Below are 23894 nucleotides of genomic sequence, written 5' to 3'. Positions count from 1 at the left end.
ATGGAGCTTCTTCGGACAAGTACTTTTAGCATGCGTTGGAAAGCTATTTTAGATTTATAAAATTATTTTTTTAGACCAAAATACCCATTATAAAATTATATAATTACAGGAAATGTCCATTTATATCTTAATACGCGAAGAAAAAAATTTGCATGAGCTCCAACAAACAAGGAACTCTAATCGGCCTTGGCTTTCTCCCTTGCCACGTGATCACGGTATTATTTCTTTTCTCTATTTATTTTTCTATCGTTTTGAACTAGGAAAGCATTAGAAAGAAAAAAAATTGTAAAATCTCACTTTTGCAAGCTCTACAGCCAATAGCTCTGCCAGACGAGGCCTAAATCTATGCTCAAATACAACAATTAAATGCTGGCAAACAAGGGATGTAACTAATAAAAAAAAAGGAAAAAACAAGGGAGGGTAAAAAAAGAAGACATGCTCCATGTTCTTACTACCTACTAATCTTGAATAGGTACCAATGTACTTAGAGATGACACAACTTTATATCTATCTAAGAATTCATTTCAAGACTGATTTTTCTGGTCATAAACCAGCTTCCAGGTCTAAATTGAAATTAAGCTGCATAAACAATAAATATACCTTTCCATCCAGCAAATGATCTAGAGATGAGCACCAATTCATGCACAACTGATACGAGGTTAGCTCGACTCATAAACCAACCCGTCCTACGACTCGCCGAGACAGAACAAGTTGAATACCACTGCACCATTGACCGGCCTTACCGGGACTTCCTGCACACAAAGTTTAACAGCCCGAAAAACAAAAGTGACACAAATCAATAAACTTTTTTGCGAAAATTTTATCAACTGATGCAAGGCAAGCAAGATATCGCCACAGGAGAAAAGCAAGCAAGATGTTGACTGGAAACCTTGTTTTCTTTTCTTTTTTTGCTGATGTAATGGAGTTAGACTGCCAACAGATCACAATAAATAAGAAGAGACAAACATCTGAAGTATTAGAGAAGTGTGGGTCTTTACTGCTGCAAAGGATGGAGCAATCGTTTGGGAGGCTGTCTCAAGGAGACAGTAGTCGAAGGTGAAGAAGATTTGTTTAGGAGCACGCACGCATTCCTTTCCTTCCAACAAGCCCCATAGCCAGCCACTATAAGCATGTCGACAGCTAGACGGAGATCTCTGTATATTAAATTCAATCTCCATCTTGACCGAGATTCATAGAAACACTCCAGTGTGGAAAGAAGGCCGAATAAAAAGCAGAAGACAGCGCATATTGACTAGATAAAAGAGCAACTAATAAGATATGACCCACTCTTTCCACCTGATCATTGCAGAACACACATCCACCTAAATTGCATCCCAGCTTCCTGTTTAAGTTCTCGTGACTGTTAAACTTATTCTTAAGACTCAATCATAGAAAACGTTTTTAGAGGTGCCATGACCTTCCGCAATGATGAAGCAAACTGACATCCGATCCCTCTTTTTCGAAGGAAGCCATAAAGAAAAGCTATTGGGAAAATGCCCGCTTCCTCTTCCTTTTCTCTTTAGACATGCATGCTGATCGGCAACATTAGACAACATATGACTTGTTAACATATGGCCCTGCATGAGTATTGATATAGGCCTATACCCATGGTTGGACTAAACACACGCCCACATATGACCCTTATATAGTTTTCTTGTTTAAAATTTAACGTCCTTGTCAAGCTAGGAATTCAAATTCTATCACAAACATCATGATTGACTCGTAGGCAATCTAGACAATGTCCCTTAGTTCGACATAGGTCATGAGCCTTGGATTCTTTGTTTCTATAAGAGTATATCCAAAATCTATCCAGCCGATGTGAGACTAAACCCATACTTGTACGAGTCCTCACACTACAGGTTGGAATGTCAAGTAACTTAAAGGTCCCATCTCCAAGTTGTCTCGCTGTAGAAATCAACCACCATCGCATTATTTTTCACGCAAATTTCAGAAAGGTCAGGAAACGGTGTTCCAAGGTCTCTGGAACCTTTGGTCGTAATATCTGAACCAAAATAATTGGCACGTGAGAGACACCAGATGGCTAAGATCACCTAAACCGGGCAAACAACTGGGGCATATTGTAATCATAGTAAGGAGCGTATGAGAGTAGAGAGATGAAAATGGACAGGACTTAATCTGTTCAGGATATATTGGACCATAAGGCCTGACCATGGATAATAATATCGAAGTAAATCATCTCTCTTAGAAGTTCATTTGCTCACCAGCAGCCGTGCGGAAGGACCCGAGTTGTGTCATCATTGCTCTGATCGAATGAAAACAATAAGTAATAGTTAAAGTTTGCCAAAACCAAAGGAAAGAAAGCAGAGTTAGGGGACATGGAATATATTTTTTGCTGTTCACCACTTCATGTCCCAAGCCAGTGGCCTTTTAAAGTCGGTGTGCAAATGGGCCTTTTGCATAAAAAGATGACCTCACGGATCTGCGGATCCATTATAAGGCCCGTCTAGTGGCCAAATTTTGTAATCAAGAAGAAGGGTAGATTATTCCGAGACATTTCGCCTATAAATACTGCAATTCGATATAAGTAATGCCTTACTTCATGGCTTTGAATGGGAAAGTTCATTCACATGGCTCCACCACCGGCTGTGTGGATGCATATCGTTTCAAAGCCCTATATGGGCTCAAACAGGCCTCGAAGGCCCGGTTTCATAGGCTTAGAGCACGTTTATTGGAGATGGGCTTTCATGGCACCAAATCCGATTTCCTCTCTTTTTCTTGTGATGGACGGCTCGTGAGGTTGCTATTCTTCTGGTTTAATGTTGATAATATAATCATCACGGGCAGCAACTCAAGTACGGTTGAGATCTTTTATCTCAAAAATCTTGGATCGGTCTTTCTCTCTCAAAAATCTTGGATCGCTCCCTTACTTTCTTGGCATTGAAGCTCATAAAAATCTAATAATATAATTTTATCTCAGCAAGAATATTTGACGTCTACTTGTTAAAATGGTAAAATGGATGGGACAAAAACTACACGCCACTCCAACTGGAACCGGACTTGAATCATCAAAGCACTCCGGTGATCCATTCCAAGATGTCACCTTGTAACGCCGCACGGCAGGCACTCTGCAGTTTCTCACCATCGCTAGTTCTAAGATTGCCTTGCCAATTGATAAGATATATCAACTTGTGCAAAGAGGACATCCACCGGACAGCCGTTTATGTGCATCCTTTTCTTTGCACGAGACTGAGCTAGATCAAAAAATGTTATATCGATTTGAATCGAACGGTACAAGGCGTACCATACTACATTAGTTTGGTACCGGTACTCTGTACAGATGGCACCAGTACGGAGTCTAGTACCGAACGGCAAATCTTGATCTAGATGATTGCCCTTCAACTAACTGTGCGAGCATGTGTCTAATCCCACGTCATTTATTCGTTGAATAGATTTTGCATACTTATACAGAATTAAGAAACCCAAAAATACTTTCCTGCTAGTTTTTTTGGATGAGATATTAGGAGGCTAGAGAGGCCCTTTTTTTCTCTCTTTAGCTTTTCTTTGCAAATATTATATTTGTTGGAGTTCTCTTTTTAAATGTGGTTAGGCTTATTTTTAACTTGGATACTATATTTATTGGATGATTATATTATTATTTTAGAATTATTAGGTTTACTTGATGGTTGTCTTATTATTGTAAAATTATTAAGTTTATTGGATGATTGTGTTATTATTTTTGAATATTTTTATTAGTGGAGTTTGCATAAATTATATAAAAATTATAGATAATATTTTAATTTAAATATTTATGTATAAAAAATTGAATAAATAAAAAATAAATAGCTTTTGGTTCGCTGGCTTCGCGTTCAGTTTTGCAATTTTTTCGGCGGTGGCCGTGATGTTTACTTCCAAAATCATTCGGTTCGAATTAGCAGGGGTGGATTTTAAATTTGATTTTTATTTTTTTATTAAGCATATTAAACCTGCCCGTTGACATTCCGATAGAGAACCACTCTCTAAAGCACACAGATTGTAACGTCAATCACGTTTAATTACATCCACTATCTTGTCTTGATCTGCTTTAAGACCGCTGTTGGTGGATCGAGGGGCCCTCCGCCATTTCATTGGAACGTCAATCACACGCGTTTATTTACCAAGTTTTTATTTATTTATTTATTTATTTTATTTTTACTATAGCAGGCCGGTCATATTATACGGATAAAACAAAATATTATGAAGTGCTCTAGACAACTATTTCTCTAGGATCTATATGGTGTCACCAGAATGACAGGCCACATAAGCAGCCACCCAGTCTGTAGCTACATTGGCCTCTCTAAAAATATGCTTAGTCTGAAAAGCCACTCCATCACTGCCCATCGTCCAGATATTTGTTAAGCTTTTTTCAATAATACAGTCTTTGGTTTGCATTCTCCTTTTTTAAGTGCTAACCTAGATCTGAAATTGGCTCATGTACAGATTAAATACCAATATCGATATTCATATTTATTTTATTTACAAATACATAATATAAATGCTAGTTGGATAAAAAATTATATTTATATTTATTTTAAAAAGATATAAATTAAATAGTAAAAATATGTATATAAATATAAATATTAGTAGAATAATTAAACCTTATAACTACATAATTAAAAATATTATTAAATGGAAGGTAAATCAAGTTAATAGCATCAAACGAGGTCATTTATTTTTTTTAGAAGTTCATGATTGCTACATGGGTAAAGCACAAAAACTCCTCTTGAGATTCAAGGTAAATTATACTTACATCTAACATTTTAACACATGACTTATTAGAAGATTAGTCAAATTATTAACTTTAAATGGAACCCAAATGCCACATCAAAAAATAATAAAAATGACCAAAATAATTTTAGGTGACATAACAACCATCTAAGTATATTAAAAAATATATATATCATCCTCTCACTCAGGAGCAATTTTGAATTTTTATATGTGGTAAACAGTTTCACTAACACTATTATTTTAACTGAGTATAAATGTAGATCTCACAAATTATTCCGTGTTAGTGTTATAAATATAAACATCAAAAATTTTTTATAATTTACTCTAAAATTAACTAGGATTAGAAATAAAATCGGATATTCGGATATAGACCGGATAGTTATCTATCCATATTCATATTAATTTTTTTATGAATATAGATATAAATATAAATACTAATATGTGGCACTAGTTCCACCGGGAAGCAAAAGTTAGATTAACCTTGGGGACCAGATAGAGATTAGAAAAAAAGGCTTGAGAGGGATGCCACCTTCCAGAGTCTTATTTTTGCTTTGTTTAGATTTTAATGGGCACCGACAGTCTGATTAAATACCTAGAGTCTTAATCACGACAAGGTTGATGGCGGCGAGGACTTTGTCGAATGTTGATGCTTTTTTGGCGTCAACCTTTATGTGATGCAAACCGTAGGGCATGTTTCACGACTGCATTTTGGGCACTAATTTGTATCTTTTTCTGCCACGCTAGGATTTTTTTTTCCCTTCTTTTTTAACGATTGAAAGATTACCATCAAATTTATATGATCAGAAAGATCTGATAATATGAACTAGAGCTTGTTCCAATAATCGTATCTTTTTGATTCTATATTCAAATCTTGGATGATGTATTTTTCAAAAATCAATTATAATATGGTGGGCCTTGTTCTTTCTTTCGAAAAGACAAATAAAAGAAGAGAAAGATCTAATGATGGCCTCTCGTTATGACTCTCTCGTATTAAATTTCTATTTTGATTTGGCAAGTTCTTCCCAATTTATACAGATCAAGTTGAAATCGAGCAATCAATAGCTGGAGTTTGGTCTCGCATCAAACTCTCTCTCGCTCATGTGCTTGACGCGTGATTGATGCAACAACACCAGGATGGAATACCACAAATTTGAAAGCAACCAAACTAGAGGTTTAGATTTGATCCAATATGGGTAATGGCACCTCTAACTTTGTGCCCTTGCTCGTGGGCCATGTACTTTATTGGATTCTAAAAATTAACTGGTAGCTGAACTGCTCCTTTCATGTGGGCAGCTGCTGAATGGCCAGTAGTGTGGTTGTTAGAGAGAGCGTTTTGTTGCCAATACCTAATGATTCTGTACTTGAAATCTATTCATAGAGAATCTCTCCTATTATAACAGGGCTGTGTACATACCCCCGGAGTTCCACAGTCTCCACATTCATGCACACCCCTCTTGCAAGTCATTTGTATAAGAAGAAAGGGTTAAAAAGGAATTTGAAAGTAATTATGATACATGGTCAAGGATTAACTATAGTAATTATGATACATGAAATGTGATGAGATCTCCCATTTTCCATCTGTTCAAATTTAATTTAACCAACATTACATTATAATTTTAGTCCTGAATATGAAACATGGGAACAAAAAGTGGTGGCATTAAGTTGCATCGCAAGAAAAGAATCTTGTAAGAAACATTAATTGCACGTGAAGAATATTTTGATTGATTCCAGATTCCTGACCTTCTTATGCATAGCTTCCAGTCAGCAGCCATCTGCCATTTACCTAACGCACTAACTATGTGTTTTCATTTCTCTCTAACTACTATAAATTGTTGCAGTTCAGCGAACTACTTAAAATAGTTTAAGAGAGGACCTGGGAGCTGAATGGATTACCATGCCCATCTCTGCTTGAGCGACAGGAGGCAAGGTTTTAAGATCCTAATATCCTATCGCAGCACACTCGAGAAAAATCAATGCAGAGAGAAATAAAAGGACTGAGGAAGAACAAGAGAGATATTTGATCGCTTCTAACTTTTTGATGGCCCCTCGTTAGAAGTCAATGACGAGAAACATGAAAACTCTCCAAGCTATATATAACAGGAAAGTATGAATCCTAGCCCTATGCTAATTAAGTAGTTATAGGAGCTCCCTACAAGTATTATTCTAAAAATATCAGCTTGGTAAGCAAATCAGTGGATTTCATGAACCACATCGATCTCTAATCTTGCACACGAGCAAAGGAAACTTTGATTAACTGATGCACAGCATAGTGTGATGTAATATATGATCAAAAGAAGAGGGTGCAGAATCCTATTGAAGATCATAAACATTAGTATCGGCCGTGTAGCAGCCAAGAATACGAACAAAAACCGAGAAAGAAGAGATCTCGTCGATGGCCTCCTTTACCTTGGACTCCTCCGTGGAGCCTTCGAAATCTACATACAAAACATGGGGGAAGGCCCTCAGCGACCCCCTCCCCCTCACGTCCAGTATCATCACAGGCGCCTCCCCTTCGTTCGACGAGTTGATCACCTCCAGCTTCGTGAGATTGATGTTTCGTTTGGAGAACGCAGAGAGGACTTTTAGAAGCACCATCATGGAGCCGCCTCGGTGGGCGATGACCAGGCTCGTCTTCAGCCCGGCCCCGGCGGGTTCCTGGGGCGGTCCGGTGGGGGTCTTCGACAGGAGGAGGAAGCGGGTGACGTTCCAGGACTCGTCCTGGAGGCCATGCGCGAGGACGTCGAGGCCGTACAGGACGGCAGCGCGGGGGCTGGCGATGGCGGCGGTGTCGAGCAGGTGGTTGGAGCGGAGCATCTCGACCGCGCCGGCAGTGTCCTCGACGGGCTCGCGGCGGAGGCCGAGATGGGAGAGGGCGCGGCCGCAGTGGGCGAGGGCCATGGGGTGGCTGATGACGCGGCGGAGCTCGCCAGGGCGGACGCCGGGCATGGCGAGGAGGCAGTAGTGGACGAAGAGGTTGATCTCCTGGACGATGCGGAGGTCGTGGCGGAGGAGGAGGTCGTAGTTCCGGAGGGCAGTGCCCTCCATGGTGCTCTCCACGGGGAGGATGGCGCGGTCGGCGCGGCCGCGCTCCACAGCGGCGATCGCGTCGGCGAACGCGCGGCACGGGATGGTGGTGCAGGCCGGGCTCGCCGTCTTGGCCGCGAACTCGCTGTAGGCGCCCGGGGCGCCCTGGAAGGCCACGCGGAGGGCGCCGGAGCCGTTGATCTGGGCGTGGCCGTTGATGCCGGCGACGACCACCGTGGAGGGCCTCCAATTCTTGCCGGTCGGAGCAATAGAGGGTAAATCTGAAAACTTCCTTCTCTTTTTTGTAGAAGAGGATACAGAGTTCGGAAATTTTAGAGGGGGAGCAGAAGAAGCCATAGGCAAGGGCGAGAAGAGGGGATTTGCGGAGCAATTGCAAGGAAGGAGGGAGGGCTTTGGGGTGGGGGATGGGGGTGCCGAGGTTTTGACTCTTTAAAGACGGGAGTCGGCAGCTTGGTGTTGGGTGTTTGGTCCGGTTCCCATTGTTGGGTTAGGGCTAGAGGTACGCGCGGTTCGCGTCACATGACCACTTGAGTCGGTTTTCTTTGAACCAAAATCAAAATCGAACCAGATATATGCAAAAATCGATTTCAAAAATTTGATTCAATTTACCAAGTTGAATATAGCTTAGCTAAATGAGTTTTTTTTTTTTTTAATTTAGATACAACAGCAGGTCACACAAAATATGCATGTGTGCAGCTAACAAAATCAGAAAAAAGTTGGCTGAGAGAAAATGAAACAGTCGCTTGATTCTCCAATAGAAACCCTCTAGAATAATGAGCTGTAAAAGAGGTCACCCAGTCAGCCACACTTTCCGCCTTCCGATAAACATGGGCGGCTCGAAAAAAGTTACATCCTCTCTTTAGTCTCCGAGTGTCGTGGAGCAGCAACTGCTTGCCTGCATCGCTATGCCGGCCTCGAACCCACTCGATCACCGTAGCCAAATCCCCTTCGAGGTGAATACTGACCGCACCTAGACATGCCTCGCATAAGAGATGCCCTTCTACACAGCTCTAAGCTTAGCTCCAATGACAGAAGTGTCGAAAATTTGCTAACTTCCGACGGCCATAAGTCTAACGTTGTGGTCTCTGGTAATAAAGTCCACACCTCCGCTGCCTCGTCCCTCAGCAACACCGCCGTTGAAATTTATCTTAAAGAAACTAAAGGATGAAGGCTCCCAAGAGACAAAAGCAAAGTTGGTCCCCGCAAATCTAGTTAAACGAGTTTTTGATGGATAGGCTAAAGAGGTAAACTAAATTGACAGCTTACACATACTAAAAACATATCTTTTGATATCCATATGCTTCCATTGCCACATGCATGGCTTAACCCCCTCTATCCCCGCTCCATAGCAAAGATAGCCCCACAAGTCAAGAGCCCTCGGACATTGAGATCAACGGGCCATACCACAATCTTGCACATTCTCAGCAGTAGGATCTTAGGCTCCTTGAACCTTATTACCAGCGGACCTAGTACGAAGAACTCTACTTGGATCCTTCCCTTATCATCCGACAACAGCTCAATGGAGCTAACCTTGCTCATGTCCACCACTATCTCCCCACCGCCTACCTCTTCCACCCACACCCCCATCGAATGGAGCACTGTGGCTTTCGTCCATGTGTCGTCTAGGTTCTGCATGTTGCAGACCACCATGAGCCCAGCGGTGCAGCAGAAAGACCTAGCAAGGACAACTAGGGTCAGGTTCTTGGAACCATTGAGATACCGATATGGTATTCAAGATAAAAATTAAGAAAATAGATAAAAAGTTATTATGGCATAGAGATATATGGTACTGTACTGAACCGATAAGTTATCGATATGGTATCCGATACCAAGATTGCAAACATTGGTCGAGATACTATTGTGCTAGAGTTAGTAAATGCCTAAATGGAGGTACTGAACTAGTTCTGAAGTAGTGAAACTTATATGTGCATATATATTATTGATCCAAATCAAAATTGAACCAATTTTCTTGGTTCTAAATTTTTCAAATAGAAACCAAACCAAAGATAGAAAGTCTTGACCCAAACCAAATTGAAATAACCGGTTTAGCTGCACACGCCTGCTCAAGTTGTTCCCCCGTCCCATGCTTCCATCATCCTTGCAGATCAAACACTAATGCTGGAATTTAGTGTAAAAAAAACCGCAATTATCGTGGTTCAGCTATCAGCTGTTAGTTGGGCCCACATTGATTTTGACGAAATGATGTTTGAGGAATGGAAGTCATCACATCGACTTGGTAAATGGGAGAAACGGAAGCTTCCACACGATAACGTTCATCCGAGCAAGAGCTTCTCTAATCCCAGCTATTCAGCCTGCATCCGATGGTACTCTTCGTCATGAATCCTCCTTGTGGACCTCGTTTTTACTTGGGTCTTTTGAGTGTTTTCTTCCATTGATGGCATTTTTTTGTTTAATGTTGAATGGAAGATTTTGGACCTAACTCTATCGTAAATTTCTAATTACTTGGCAAACTAGGCAGAGGTTAATTCGAAACAACTTTAAATTATAGGGAAAAAGGAAGAGGCATCCGTACTCGTGGAAAGTTCCGATTCCTTTTGTTTTAAAAGGGCTGCCACCAGATCATATTGTGCCTACCGTATCATAATGCGTATCGTCGCTAGGGGGGCCTCCGGACCTATTAGCCTTTCAAAATGTCCTACCTGCTGAATAACATAGAAAGCCATCTACTAGATGGGTGCATTTATATGAATGATAAACCGATTGTCCTTATTGTTCTTGTTACGCTATTTAATTCACCATTGTATAATTAGACCAAAAAAAATGCAATACCTCATTTAATTATTGGCCGAACAGATCCATCAACTCAACGGTAGACCAATTATTAGTTGAATTAAATACATCAGCTCAATGATAAACCAATTTGACCATAACTTAACATACATAAAAATAAAAAAATAATATTATATATATATTGTTGGGGGGAATAAAGTTCCCCCCAAATGACATAAATGCCCCTAAGAAGCCGTACAACCTCCGACCCCGGACAGCCGAAGTCAGCGTCCGACCTCGGAACGCTCGGCCACAAGACGACCGACCCCGAAACCTCCGACCTAAGAGAAACCCCGATGTCCGAGGACCGTACTCTAACACCCCTCCGGCATTTATTGCGCATGGCCACTGTAATCTTCCGGCACACTCAACAATAAATGCGGATCTCCGGCTTACTCCATAATAAATGCGGATCTCCGACTTACTCCACAATAAATGCGCATGGCTCCTGACATCTACGGATCCCCAGCTCTCCACGGCAAATCGACCCAGCAGGGTCTAGTCGACTATGATAAGTCTCTGATCTCGGCCATACCGCCGACATCAGCGCGATGATTCGCCTGACCGAGCGCCGACCTGAACAACATGCCAAGCCGTACTACGGCCTCGCCCTGTTACATCGCAGGTAAACCGACCCCCGCATATAAAAGGGAGCCTTGGCCTCTCAAGAGGGGATTGGAACATTCATACACCCAAAAATCACTGTTTATCTCCTTCTCCCCACTATTTGCCCCCTCCCTGACTTGAGCGTCGGAGGGCCGGCGCCGGAGAACCCGGCCACCGATTTGTGTGCAGGCACCCGGACGGAGGACGCCGCCAGCCAACGGATCGCCGCCCCGCTGCGAGGACCTGCTGTTCCTTCTCTCCGATCGCCCCGGACGCAGGACGCCGCCCGCCGACAGACCGCCGCCCCGCCGTGAGGACTAACAGTCGCTCCCTCTCCTCGACCGAAGATTGCCCCCGGGTCCAATTTCCAGCAACAGTTGGCGCTAGAGGAAGGGCCCGAGTAGCAGTCATGAAGTTGAGAAGTAAGGGAGCCTCTAACGTCTCCCGGCGTCCCCCGCAAAGTCCTGGACACTCCGTCCAGAATTCTCCAACTCCGGCTGACCCAGCTCCTCAGGTCCAGCCGGAACAGTTCAATGCCCTGGCACAGCAAGTCCAGGCCCTGGCCGCCGCCGTTCAGGGCCTGCGGCGCGTGGAGGCTTTACCGGCACTTCCCTCGCAGGCCCAGGCCCCGCCGGAGTGTCTCCCCAACGGCCCGGTTCTCCCCAGCCAAAATTTGCGTGGCTCCTCCAGAGCCAACAATGGAGAACGAGCTTCTCCCCGGAGAGAGTTACCGGGAGAAGGTTTCGACCGGAGACCCCAACTTTCTGAGGCGGAGTCAGCCCCGGATCACCGTGAGCTGGCGCATACCACAGCGACAATCCCACGGGTGGGGGAGCTCGACCGAAAAGTCGAGCATCTGGAGCGCCAGATTGCGGCACTCCACAGCAAGAAGGCAAGACAGGAAGGGGACTTTGAGTTCACTACCAAGTCCCCCTTCTCCCGCCAGATCGAGGACGAGCCAGTCCCGCAAGGTTCAAAATGCCCCAGGTGGAGCCCTACAGCGGAATCACCGACCCCCTCGACCACTTGGAGAGTTATCGGGCCCTCATGGCCCTACAAGGGTCCTCGGAGGCCATACTCTGCAAGGCCTTCCTAGCAACCCTCCGAGGGACCGCTCGGCTTTGGTTCTCTGGTCTGAAGCCGAACACGGTGTCCTCTTTTGAGCAGCTCGGCAGGCAGTTCGCCACCAACTTTGCTGCCAGCCGGCGCTAGCGACGGACATCAGACTCCCTCCTGGACATCAAGCAGAAAGAGGGGGAGTCCCTCAAAGAGTACCTGGACCGCTTTACCGCCGCCACATGGGAGGTTCGCGAGCTAGACCAGTCGATAGCCATGTCGGCTCTGAAGACTGGGGTCCGCTCCTACCGATTCCTCTTCTCCATCAAGAAGAGCTTTCCGGCCGACTTCACCGAAATGCTGGCCCGAGCCCGGAAGTACGCCAAGGCCGAGGAGGCAGTCGCCTCCAGGCGGGGGGCAATCGAGCCCACCTCGAAGAAGCGGAAGAAGCGCCGCGAGGAGCGCGGTCGACAAAGGAGCCGGTCTCCCCGCCGAGAGAAGAATCTCCCCAGACTGAGGAGCCCGCCCCGTCAGCAGGGGCGACCTCAGCAGAGGACACCTCCTCGTCCGAGGTCTCCACCACGGCCCCGGACGTACCAGGCGAGGTACGAGAACTATACACCCGTCAATGCTCCTCGGGCCGAGATCCTGATGGAAATTGAGGGTCGGGACTTCTTCCGACCCCCGCCTCCTATGCGAGACACGGGATTTCTCCGAAACTCCAGGAAGTACTGCCGCTTCCACCGAGATCGCGGGCACGACACGGAGGACTGCTTCCAACTCCGGGACGAGATAGAAGCGCTCATCAGACGGGGAGTACTGAACCGGTTCGTGAGGAACCGACATGAGGAAAGGAGGCCGGCGGAGAATGTCGCACCAACCGAAAATCCTGGCGGCAACAGGCCTATCGCCGGCACCATCAACATGATTGGGCGGACCTCGGCAGGAACAGCCGCCCAGGGAGCACCCCCGAAGCGCCCACGCACTGATGAAGTCATCTCGTTCTCGGACGAGGACTTAGAAGGGGTCGAGACCCCTCACGATGACGCTGTGGTCATCTCAATGATTGTAAATAGGTTTGATGTAAAGCGTGTCCTAGTTGACAATGGAAGCTCAGCCAACATTTTGTACTACCATGCCTACCAAAAAATGGGGTTGACAGAAGGACACCTCCGGAGAATCAATGCCCCGCTGGTCGGGTTTACCGGAGATGCGGTTCCGGTTGAAGGTGAGGCTAGCTTCCTTGTCACAGTTGGCCTCGCCCCCCGGGAGAGCACTGTGAGGATGGACTTCCTGGTGGTCCGTCTGCCCTCGGTCTACAACGCCATCCTTGGGCGCCCAGGGTTAAACGCCCTTCGAGCCGTGGTTTCAACTCGCCATTTGCTCATGCGGTTCCCCACCGGCCAAGGAGTGGGCGAGGTCCGCGGAGACCAACTGGTCGCCAAGCAATGCTACATGGCGGCCCACACAGTAAAGCAACCAGCCGAGGCACCAGACCGCCCGATGGGCCCTTCACTGCCCATAGAAACCCTCGATGCGAGGGACACCCTCTGGAAGAAGCAAGTAGAGCCCGGTGAGCTCCTTATTCAAATCCCACTACAAGAAAATTTTCCCGAGCTAACCGTGCAGGTTGGCTCCGGCCTCGGCGCCCATGAGAGGAATCGCCTCGTCAGCTTCCTGCGGGACAACGCTGACGTCTTCGCCTGGTCGCCTGCGGACGTGCCAGGAATTGACCCCGAGGTCATGGTCCACCGACTCCAGGTGAGGCCAACCAGCAGGCCCGTAAAGCAGAAGAAAAGAGGCTCCGCCCCTGAGCGACAACGAGCTGCGGCCGAGGAGGTGGACAAACTCCTCGGAGCCGGCTTCATCCGGGAGGTCTCCTACCCGGATTGGCTCGCCAACGTAGTCCTCGTAAAGAAGGCCAACGAAAAATGGCGTATGTGCGTGGACTACACCGACCTGAACAAGGCCTGCCCAAAAGACAGCTTCCCTCTCCCGAGCATCGACCAGCTCGTCGACTCCACTTCAGGACACCAACTGCTAACTTTTATGGACGCCTTTTCAGGATACAACCAAATCCGAATGGCGCCAGAAGACGAGGAGAAGACGGCCTTCATCACCGACAAGGGCACCTACTGCTACAAGGTGATGCCCTTTGGCCTGAAAAACGCTGGGGCCACCTATCAGAGACTGGTCAGCCAAATCTTTAAAGACCAGATCGGCCGGAACATGGAAGTCTATGTGGACGACATGCTGGTAAAGAGCCAAGCGGCGGAACACCACATAGCCGATCTCAACGAGACATTCGCCAAGCTCAGAAAATACCAAATGAAACTCAATCCGGCGAAGTGCGCGTTCGGAGTCACCTCGGGCAAGTTCCTGGGTTTCATAGTGACCCAACGCGGAATTGAAGCCAACCCGGAGAAAATCCGGGCACTGCAAGAGATGTCGCCTCCAAAGACAGTTAAGGAGGTGCAGCGGCTCGCGGGGCGGGTAGCCGCCCTGGGAAGGATTGTTTCTCGATCAGCCGAGCGTTGCCTCCCCTTCTTCAAGAGCCTCAAACGGCCGAAAGACTTCCGGTGGACAGAAGAATGCCAGCAAGCCTTTGAAGAGCTTCGGAGCCTTCTGGCCTCTCCCCCACTGCTCACCAAGCCCCAGAAGGGCGAAATTCTTTACTTATATCTGGCCGTCTCCCCAGCTGCAGTAAGCTCGGTCCTCGTCCGGGAAGAAGACAAGCTCCAAAAGCCGGTCTATTACACCAGCCGGGTCCTCAGGGATGCTGAGACCCGATATTCTAAACTTGAGAAGACCATCTTCGCTCTCATCATCTCGGCTCGGAGACTCAGGCCTTACTTCCAAGCCCACACGATAGCTATATTAACCGACCAGCCTATGAAGCAGATATTGCAGAGGTCGGATCGTGCGGGGAGGATCGCCAAATGGGCGGTCGAGCTCGGGGAATTCGACCTAGAATATCGGCCCAGGCCGGCTGTCAAAGCTCAGATACTCGCCGACTTCATCGTGGAGTGCACCCTTCCAGACGACCCCGAGCCGCCATCTGAGTCCGTGGAGGAGACCCCGAAGCAGCCATGGGTCCTGCACTCGGATGGGTCTTCGACCCCGGGGGGCAGCGGGGCCGGACTTATCCTCACCAGTCCAGATGGAGTGGTGGCCGAGCAAGCTCTGCGCCTCGAGTTCCCGGCCTCGAACAATGAGGCCGAGTATGAGGCTCTCATCGCCGGGCTCAAGCTGGCGAAAGAACTAAAAGTGGGAGACCTGACGGCCTTCAGCGACTCCCAGCTGGTGGTGAACCAGGTCCAAGGAGATTTTGAAGCTAAAGAGCCATCCATGCAAAAGTATCTCCAAAAGGTGCGGGAACTCACATCTGCCCTGAATTCTTTCAATATTCAGTATATTCCCAGAGCGGAAAACCTCAGGGCAGACCAGCTATCCAAACTGGCCACCTCCCGCATGAGCGAGCTTCCCAAGGAAACAGCGCTCGAGTATCTTCGGGTCCCCAGCACGGAGGAACCCGAGCCCACTATGTGCATCGACTCCGAGCCAAGCTGGATCGACGGGCTCGTCTGCTATCTTCAGGACGGAACTCTACCTCATGACGAGACGGAGGCTCGCCGAATCAAGCGCCAGGCTCCCCGGTATGTCTTGTACGAGAATAAACTCTATCGACAATCATTTACTTCTCCCCTTCTCAGATGCCTCCGCCCCTCCGAGGCGGACTACGCCCTCCGAGAGGTCCATGAAGGAATCTGCGGAAATCACCTGGGGGGTCGAGCCTTGGCCCATAAGATCCTGCGGCAGGGATACTACTGGCCCACACTTCAGAAGGACGCAACAGATTTCGTCCGCAAGTGCGATCGGTGCCAACGAAACGCCAATATCCAGCGCCGACCTTCAGCTCTGCTGACCTCCATCATCGCCCCCTGTCCGTTTGTCCAATGGGGGATCGACATCCTGGGGCCCTTTTCCCTGGCCACCGGACAGAGAAAGTTCCTGGTCGTCTCCATCGACTACTTCACCAAATGGGGTCGAGGCCGAACCTGTTGCCCGGATCACCGAGCAAAAGATGCGGGACTTCGTGTGGAAGTCTATAATCTGCCGATTCGGACTACCCCGTATCCTTATATCTGACAATGGTCGATAATTTGACAATGTTCATTTCAGGGAGTTTTGCTCTGAGCTCGGCATTGATCATCGCTTCACCTCGGTTGCCCATCCCCAGATAAACGGGGAAACTGAGGTAACTAACCGAACTATTTTGCAGGGACTCAAAGCTAGGCTTGATCGATCCAAAGGACAGTGGGTCGAGGACTTGTACAATGTCCTTTGGGCGTACCGGACCACGTTCCGACTGCCCACGGGAGAGACCCCCTTCAACCTAGGATACGGCACTGAGGCCGTCATCCCATTGGAGATCGGCTTGCCTTCTCCGAGGGTGGAGCATTACGACCCCGATACCAATTCCTCCCAGCTCAGGAGCAATTTGGACCTCGTCGAAGAGACAAGAGAGGTCGCCCGGGTGCGCATGGCGAGATATCAACAGCGAACGGCCCAATACTACAACTCCAGAGTTAAGCCCAAGCTCTTCAAAGTAGGGGACCTCGTCCTCAGGAAAGCCGAGGCTTCTCAACCAACCGAGCAAGAAAAGCTCGCCCCAAACTGGGAAGGACCGTATCAAATCGCCCGGGTACAACGGCCAGGGGCGTACAAATTGAAGTCCCTGGAAGGGACTCTGATCCTACGAAGCTGGAACTCCGAGAATTTACGGATGTACTACCAGTGAAACCCCAAGGGGTTCAAGATAATCAGGATAATGGACTCAGCTCCTTTTTCTACAAATATTTCTCTCATTTTGATGACTGTAATCCTCTTCTAATATTGGGTCGTCTGTGATCCTCAGATTCCCCGGCCAAAATCGGGATGCCTCGAGGCTCGACCGTAGAGTCCCAAACTCCCTCGACCTCGGAAAGAATCGCAGGACGGTGAAACGTCGACTGGTGCAAGATTCCTCGACTAAGGTCGAGATGCCCCGAGTGTCGACAGTGCGTGCCCAGACCCCTCGACACTTCGGGAAGACGGGGTAGTACCTTCGCAGTCCCCCGTGGCGCTCAACACCAACAACGGGGTAGTACCTTCGCGGCCCCCCGTAGCGCCTCCTCGACTAAGGTCGGGATGCCCCGAGGGTCGACCGTAGAGAACCAGACTCCCTCGACCTCGGAAAGGCGCCGTGAGGGGTGGAAAGGGTGGCTCCACCCGGGGCGCCACAAAGTGGACCCCCGGGAGCGGTCGACGATCCCCGATCCCCGAAGCGAGCGATCCCTCGACTAAGGTCGGGATGCCCCGAGGGTCGACCGTAGAGAACCAGACTCCCTCGACCTCGGGAAGCGTCGCCGGTCGGTAGAGCGTGCCCAGACCAGCCGACCTGACGAACGATCCCTCGACTAAGGTCGGGATGCCCCGAGGGTCGACCGTAGAGAACCAGACTCCCTCGACCTCGGGAAGGCGCCGTGAGGGGTGGAAAGGGTGGCTCCACCCGGGGCGCCACAAAGTGGACCCCCGGGAGCGGTCGACGATCCCCGATCCCCGAAGCGAGCGATCCCTCGACTAAGGTCGGGATGCCCCGAGGGTCGACCGTAGAGAACCAGACTCCCTCGACCTCGGGAAGCGTCGCCGGTCGGTAGAGCGTGCCCAGACCAGCCGACCTGACGAACGATTCCTCGACTAAGGTCGGGATGCCCCGAGGGTCGACCGTAGAGAACCAGACTCCCTCGACCTCGGGAAGGCGTCGTGAGGGGTGGAAAGGGTGGCTCCACCCGGGGCGCCACAAAGTGGACCCCCGGGAGCGGTCGACGATCCCCGATCCCCGAAGCGAGCGATCCCTCGACTAAGGTCGGGATACCCCGAGGGTCGACCGTAGAGAACCAGACTCCCTCGACCTCGAGAAGCGTCGCCGGTCGGTAGAGCGTGCCCAGACCAGCCGACCTGACGAACGATCCCTCGACTAAGGTCGGGATGCCCCGAGGGTCGACCGTAGAGAACCAGACTCCCTCGACCTCGGGAAGGCGCCGTGAGGGGTGGAAAGGGTGGCTCCACCCGGGGCGCCACAAAGTGGACCCCCGGGAGCGGTCGACGATCCCCGATCCCCGAAGCGAGCGATCCCTCGACTAAGGTCGGGATGCCCCGAGGGTCGACCGTAGAGAACCAGACTCCCTCGACCTCGGGAAGCGTCGCCGGTCGGTAGAGCGTGCCCAGACCAGCCGACCTGACGAACGATCCCTCGACTAAGGTCGGGATGCCCCGAGGGTCGACCGTAGAGAACCAGACTCCCTCGACCTCGGGAAGGCGCCGTGAGGGGTGGAAAGGGTGGCTCCTCCCGGGGCGCCACAAAGTGGACCCCCGGGAGCGGTCGACGATCTCCGATCCCCGAAGCGAGCGATCCCTCGACTAAGGTCGGGATGCCCCGAGGGTCGACCGTAGAGAACCAGACTCCCTCGACCTCGGGAAGCGTCGCCGGTCGGTAGAGCGTGCCCAGACCAACTGACCTGACGAACGATCCCTCGACTAAGGTCGGGATGCTCCGAGGGTCGACCGTAGAGAACCAGACTCCCTCGACCTCGGGAAGCGTCGCCGGTCGGTAGAGCGTGCCCAGACCAGCTGACCTGACGAACGATCCCTCGACTAAGGTCGGGATGCCCCGAGGGTCGACCGTAGAGAACCAGACTCCCTCAACCTCGGGAGGTATCACAGGTCAGCAAAGCGTCCACGAACCCGCCGACCTGACGTGAGATCCCTCGACCAAGGTTGAAGCGCTCCGAGGTCCGACCATAGGGTCTTAAGCCCCCTCGATCTCAAAAAGGGCTACAAATCAACAGAGCCTCCCCAGATCCTCCCAACTCCGGCAGGAGTCGCCGGGTCCATGGGAAGCCCGAGCCCCTTTTACAAGTCAAAAATGACTCCGGAGGTCGACGAGGAAGGGAAGCGACCTACTCCACCATGCGAAGCATGACCCCGAGAATGCAAGAGGTACACCCAACTAGACGCCCTCCTTGTCAAATTTTATCTACATATTGCCGAGCGGGATCTCGTCCAATGTTGGAGTCTTATTTTGCCCCAAAGCCGGGCTTCTTCGCTGGGTCGGCTTAAGACCGACCTCCCAACTTCATCATGCCTGCTCTGTTCGTCAAGTCTCCGCAATCCGTACTAAGGCTTCATAAAGTAGGGCCCAACTCGGCTCTTCTAAGTAAACTCCGACGTCCAGCTGAGAAAGTGGTCCCGGCCACGAATGTACCAGCCAAGCACAGGTACCAAGGCAATCTTTGGGAATCCCAGCCTTGTTCACCGAAATCTCGGCAGGGTCCGAGAACGATAACTATGAAAACCTTCGGCAATAACTTGTTTATTAGCCCGCGCTCCCTATGAGAGATTCGGAGTTGAGTTCGGAAACCCGATTAAACTCCCCGAATAGCGGCACGAATAGACCTATTCCGGTCCCACTTGAAGGGCTAAGGCCCGACCTCGGTGCCTTAAGATTTTCCTAAAGGCCAAACGTGGCAACTCCCACGACTCTAAGATCCGAGTTATAGGACTTAGAGAAATTTTCTAGAAACCTAAGCTCGGAGCTCCCTTTGGTCGAGACGACTGGAATCCGAGAAGGCTAAGATATAGCCAGGGAAAAGGGCAGCTTCGTTAAGCAGCCCAAAGATTAAAATACGAAGTTAGAGGTCGTCGAGGCGGTTAGCTAAGGTTCTAGCCTCATCCACGACAACAGAGGGAAAGATGAACACAGAATGACAAAAACATTTCTTCATTAACAAAGGGCCGGAAGGCCAATTACAAAATTGGAAGTCGGCCACTCAAGGGCCGACCCCGGATACAATGAAAAAGAAAAGAAAAATATGCTTAAGTCCTAAGCGGCGGGAGCCACATCCGGGGGGTCATCCGGCACATTGATGACCTCATGATCTTCCTCCGGAACAGGCTCGGGGCCGGGAGCAGGAGCTTCGGGCGCCGCCTCCGGGACAGCGTCGATCTCGGCTGCCGGAGCCGCCTCCATGACACCGTCCGCCTCGGCTACCCCCGTCGAAGGCTCGGCGGGGTCCTGCTCGTATATTCCCGCCTCGGACGTCAGGATGGCAGGAAGGGCTTGCACGTCGGACCCCCAGCCTCGGTCCTCCCTCGGACGGACCGTCGAGAAGTCGTACTGAGGGCAGTACCGGCGCACCTGCTCCCGGAAGTTCTCGAAGCCTCGAAGGAAACCGTCGACCGTCTCCTCCTCCAACATGTCGCGGAACTCTTGCGACTCTTTGAAGAGTTCCACAGCATGCTCGGCTCGTTCGAGGGCCCTCCTCTCCCGGGCCTCAAGTTGCCCGAGTCGGAGGCGCAAGACCCCCTCCTCATACTCGAGGGCCGCGACCCTGGCCTGGACCTCCCCTAAGCGCGCCTCCGTGCCGCGCATGGTTGCCCTGGTCAGGGCATGAGCCGCCTTCTCCTCCTCGAGCGCCCCCACCATGGCAAGGCGCTCAGCCTCGGTGGCTGTCCACCGAGCCTCGGCCGCGGCCAACGCCGCCTCCAGCTCGGCGACTCTTTTCTTGGCCGGCTCCAGTCGCTGGCTGAGCTGTTGAACTTCTTCCCGATACCCATGGGCGATGAACGCCATGGTGTCGAGCTCGAGAATATGCTGAAAAGAAAGAAACGAGGGTATTGTGAGTTGAAAAGCACATATGTACGCCAAAAACTCGGGGAAATTAAGAAGGAAGCTTACCCGGGCGGTGTTGCAGTAAGCACTGCCGACGACCTCCTCCAGCGAAATACCCCGGAACACGGCCCGGTCCGCTGGAAGCACCGCACGCCGCAACATGGAGCGTGCGACCTCGGCATCTTGAAAGGCCGAGCGCCCCTCGGGAATAGAAGAATCCGGCTCGACCGACTCTTCTCGGAAAGCCCGGGAAGAGCTCGGCACGATCGAACCCGAGGTCCCGGAGCCGCTCGCCTCGGTGCCTCGGGTAAGCCCGGGTCCTGGCTGCTGCGGCCGGACCACGGACGGCTCCCCCCGCTGGGAAAGGGGGGTAGGGCAAGGAGGGGCCGACGGGCCCGCATCACCAACAACCCGCTCCCGCCTCGGGTCGGCTGCAGGGGCCCCCGCCTCGGGGCCACTCGTCCCGGCCGACGAAGAAGCGCCGTCCGTCCTCGCCCTCTTCCGAGGCTGGGGCGCAGCACCCCCGGCCTCGGCCTCTCGCCTCCTCAGGCGAGAGAAAAGTGATGTGTTGCTGGTCGGCATGCGTGGAATATCTGAAATCAAGAATTTTGTTAAGAGTCAGACCCGTGACCGTAAAGACGGAGAACAAGAAATAAATAAATAGAATAATGCAACCGCCCTTACCCTCGGGGCGCGCCGAGCTCAGACCCACGCTCGCCAGGGCGTCCTCCCGCAGGAGCTCGGTCAGGTCGTTGCCCCTCCCGAGGGCTCGCAAAGAGTCCAGGGTCCTCAGCTCCCTCCCCGTGGGCTCGGAGAGTTTGTTGAGGGCCTTCAGCCGAGGGTGTCCCCACCTTGGCTCGAACCCCCAAGGCGCCGCAGACGCCAGAAAGAAAAACTTCCTCTTCCACTCGTGAATCGAGGAAGGAGCGCCCCGGAAGAGTGACATACCGCCCCGAAAGGCGAAATACAACCACCCTACGTCCGCCGGGTTTTTCTTTAACAGAAAACACCGACGAAAAAGGCCTACCGAAATCGGGATCCCGTGCCCGAGGCACAGGGATAAAAACCCGATTATGGTCCTCCATGAGTTCGGAGCCAACTGCGCCGGGACGAGCTGGTACTCGGCCAGCAAGTTGCTCACGAACTCATGGGCGGGAAAACGCAGGCCCGCCCAAAGTGTCTCGCGGTAAACCGCGATCCGACCTGGGGGCGGCCGCGTCACCCTGTCTTCCGGCCCTGCGGTTTCAAGGCGAAACCCGGGCTGGAAGAAGAAACGGGAGCGGATTAACTCCAGCTCCTCTTCCGACAGACTCGACCCAACCTCTTCGGGACCGGAACCCATTCTCACGGAAGAGTGGAGCAAAAGTTAAGAGTAGAAAATGGAAGTTGACGAGGAGGAGAAAAGGGGAAACCCTAGTGAAAACAGGAAGAAAACCTACTGGACATTGCCGGAAATCGCTCCGGGCACCACCAGCAAGATTCAGCTGAGGGAGGAAGCAGGGGGGAAAGACGACGAAAATAAGAGGCAGCCAAACAAGACCTTCAGGGCAGACTCGTGGGGTTTATATAGACCCCCCCGACGGCCCAGATCGACGGGGTCGGTTCCCATCCCCCCGACCGAGTTGCGCCACGTGTCGACCTCGGAAGCCGAGGCACCGTATTCACTCCGGTTTGATAAATCGGATACGAAATCGAAGCGTTGTCCCATCGGATCTCGGGGCCTCATCATGGGTCCACAGAATCAAATCGTCTTGAGGAACGAGCGGACGTAACCCCCGCTCCCCTCGTTTAATAAGATCTGGGACACGTGGAGCCCCGATGAGGCCTCCACTTCTTCGGAATTATGATCCAGTAACATGAAATCGAAAGCGTCCGACCTCGGGTCGCGCCGCGTGTCCGTTTCAAACCCCGTAACGGCACATTCATTAATGAGCCAGAAACGTCGATTACGGAATCGAGACACCGCCTCGACGAGCTCGAGGTCCCCCATCATTAATCCGCCGTAAAATGATCCTGGCGATTCGAGAAGCATGATGATACGAGCTCCATCATTAGCTCACCGAATAAAGCAGCCTCGAGACGCCAAAGGGCGCATATCTCACCATGAAAGCTCCGGAAAGCACAAGGGGGCGGGCGAGACCTTCCCCCCAACCTTAGTGACAGACTTTACTTCCCACGTCCGAGCCCCACAAGCCGCTCGAACTCGGAAGTCGGGGGGTAGTGTTGGGGGGAATAAAGTTTCCCCCCAAATGACATAAATGCCCCTAAGAAGCCGTACAACCTCCGACCCCGGACAGCCGAAGTCAGCGTCCGACCTCGGAACGCTCGGCCACAAGACGACCGACCCCGAAACCTCCGACCTAAGAGAAACCCCGATGTCCGAGGACCGTACTCTAACACCCCTCCGGCATTTATTGCGCATGGCCGCTGTAATCTTCCGGCACACTCAACAATAAATGCGGATCTCCGGCTTACTCCATAATAAATGCGGATCTCCGACTTACTCCACAATAAATGCGCATGGCTCCTGACATCTACGAATCCCCAGCTCTCCACGGCAAATCGACCCAGCAGGGTCTAGTCGACTATGATAAGTCTCTGATCTCGGCCATACCGCCGACATCAGCGCGATGATTCGCCTGACCGAGCGCCGACCTGAACAACATGCCAAGCCGTACTACGGCCTCGCCCTGTTACATCGCAGGTAAACCGACCTCCGCATATAAAAGGGAGCCTTGGCCTCTCAAGAGGGGATTGGAACATTCATACACCCAAAAATCACTGTTTATCTCCTTCTCCCCACTATTTGCCCCCTCCCTGACTTGAGCGTCGGAGGGCCGGCGCCGGAGAACCCGGCCACCGGTTCGTGTGCAGGCACCCGGACGGAGGACGCCGCCAGCCAACGGATCGCCGCCCCGCTGCGAGGACCTGCTGTTCCTTCTCTCCGATCGCCCCGGAC

General features: G+C 50.8%; 1 protein-coding gene and 1 pseudogene across 2 annotated transcripts; both read right to left on the bottom strand.

Annotated features, from left to right (window-relative positions):
* Positions 1 to 6949: 6949 nt before the first annotated feature.
* Positions 6950 to 8187, bottom strand: LOC103711131 (arogenate dehydratase 3, chloroplastic pseudogene; annotated as a pseudogene).
* An 11822-nt stretch (positions 8188 to 20009) lies between these two features.
* LOC148703221 (uncharacterized) lies at positions 20010 to 22405 on the bottom strand. 2 transcript variants are annotated; one of them, XM_089924030.1, is made up of 3 exons: positions 21620 to 22405; positions 21002 to 21528; positions 20010 to 20917 (listed from the first exon to the last, which is right to left on the bottom strand). In XM_089924030.1, the coding sequence occupies exons 1-3, from the start codon at positions 22275 to 22277 to the stop codon at positions 20147 to 20149; spliced, it is 1956 nt and encodes a 651-aa protein (XP_089780156.1). In that variant the 5' UTR covers positions 22278 to 22405; the 3' UTR covers positions 20010 to 20146. The 2 variants fall into 2 exon arrangements, with proteins under 2 accessions (XP_089780156.1, XP_088579792.1); XM_088723666.2 differs by having other exon boundaries at positions 20010 to 21528.
* Between the last annotated feature and the right edge of the window lie 1489 nt (positions 22406 to 23894).

Source organism: Phoenix dactylifera, chromosome 6, assembly GCF_051530095.1.
Source record: "Phoenix dactylifera cultivar Ajwa chromosome 6, Ajwa_hap1_PhDact_Kaust_v1.1, whole genome shotgun sequence".
Lineage (NCBI taxonomy): Eukaryota > Viridiplantae > Streptophyta > Magnoliopsida > Arecales > Arecaceae > Phoenix > Phoenix dactylifera.
Note: the sequence above shows the minus strand (reverse complement) of the source record. Positions and strands in the feature narration are given on the sequence as shown.

Bases quoted from the DNA above. Each gene is read 5' to 3' on its own strand.
- LOC148703221 (XM_088723666.2), bottom strand. From the start codon at position 22,277: ATGGGTTCCGGTCCCGAAGAGGTTGGGTCGAGTCTGTCGGAAGAGGAG. The intron at 21,529-21,619 runs GTAAGGGCGGTT...TCTTGATTTCAG, and splicing joins GAGCTCGGCGCGCCCCGAGG to ATATTCCACGCATGCCGACC.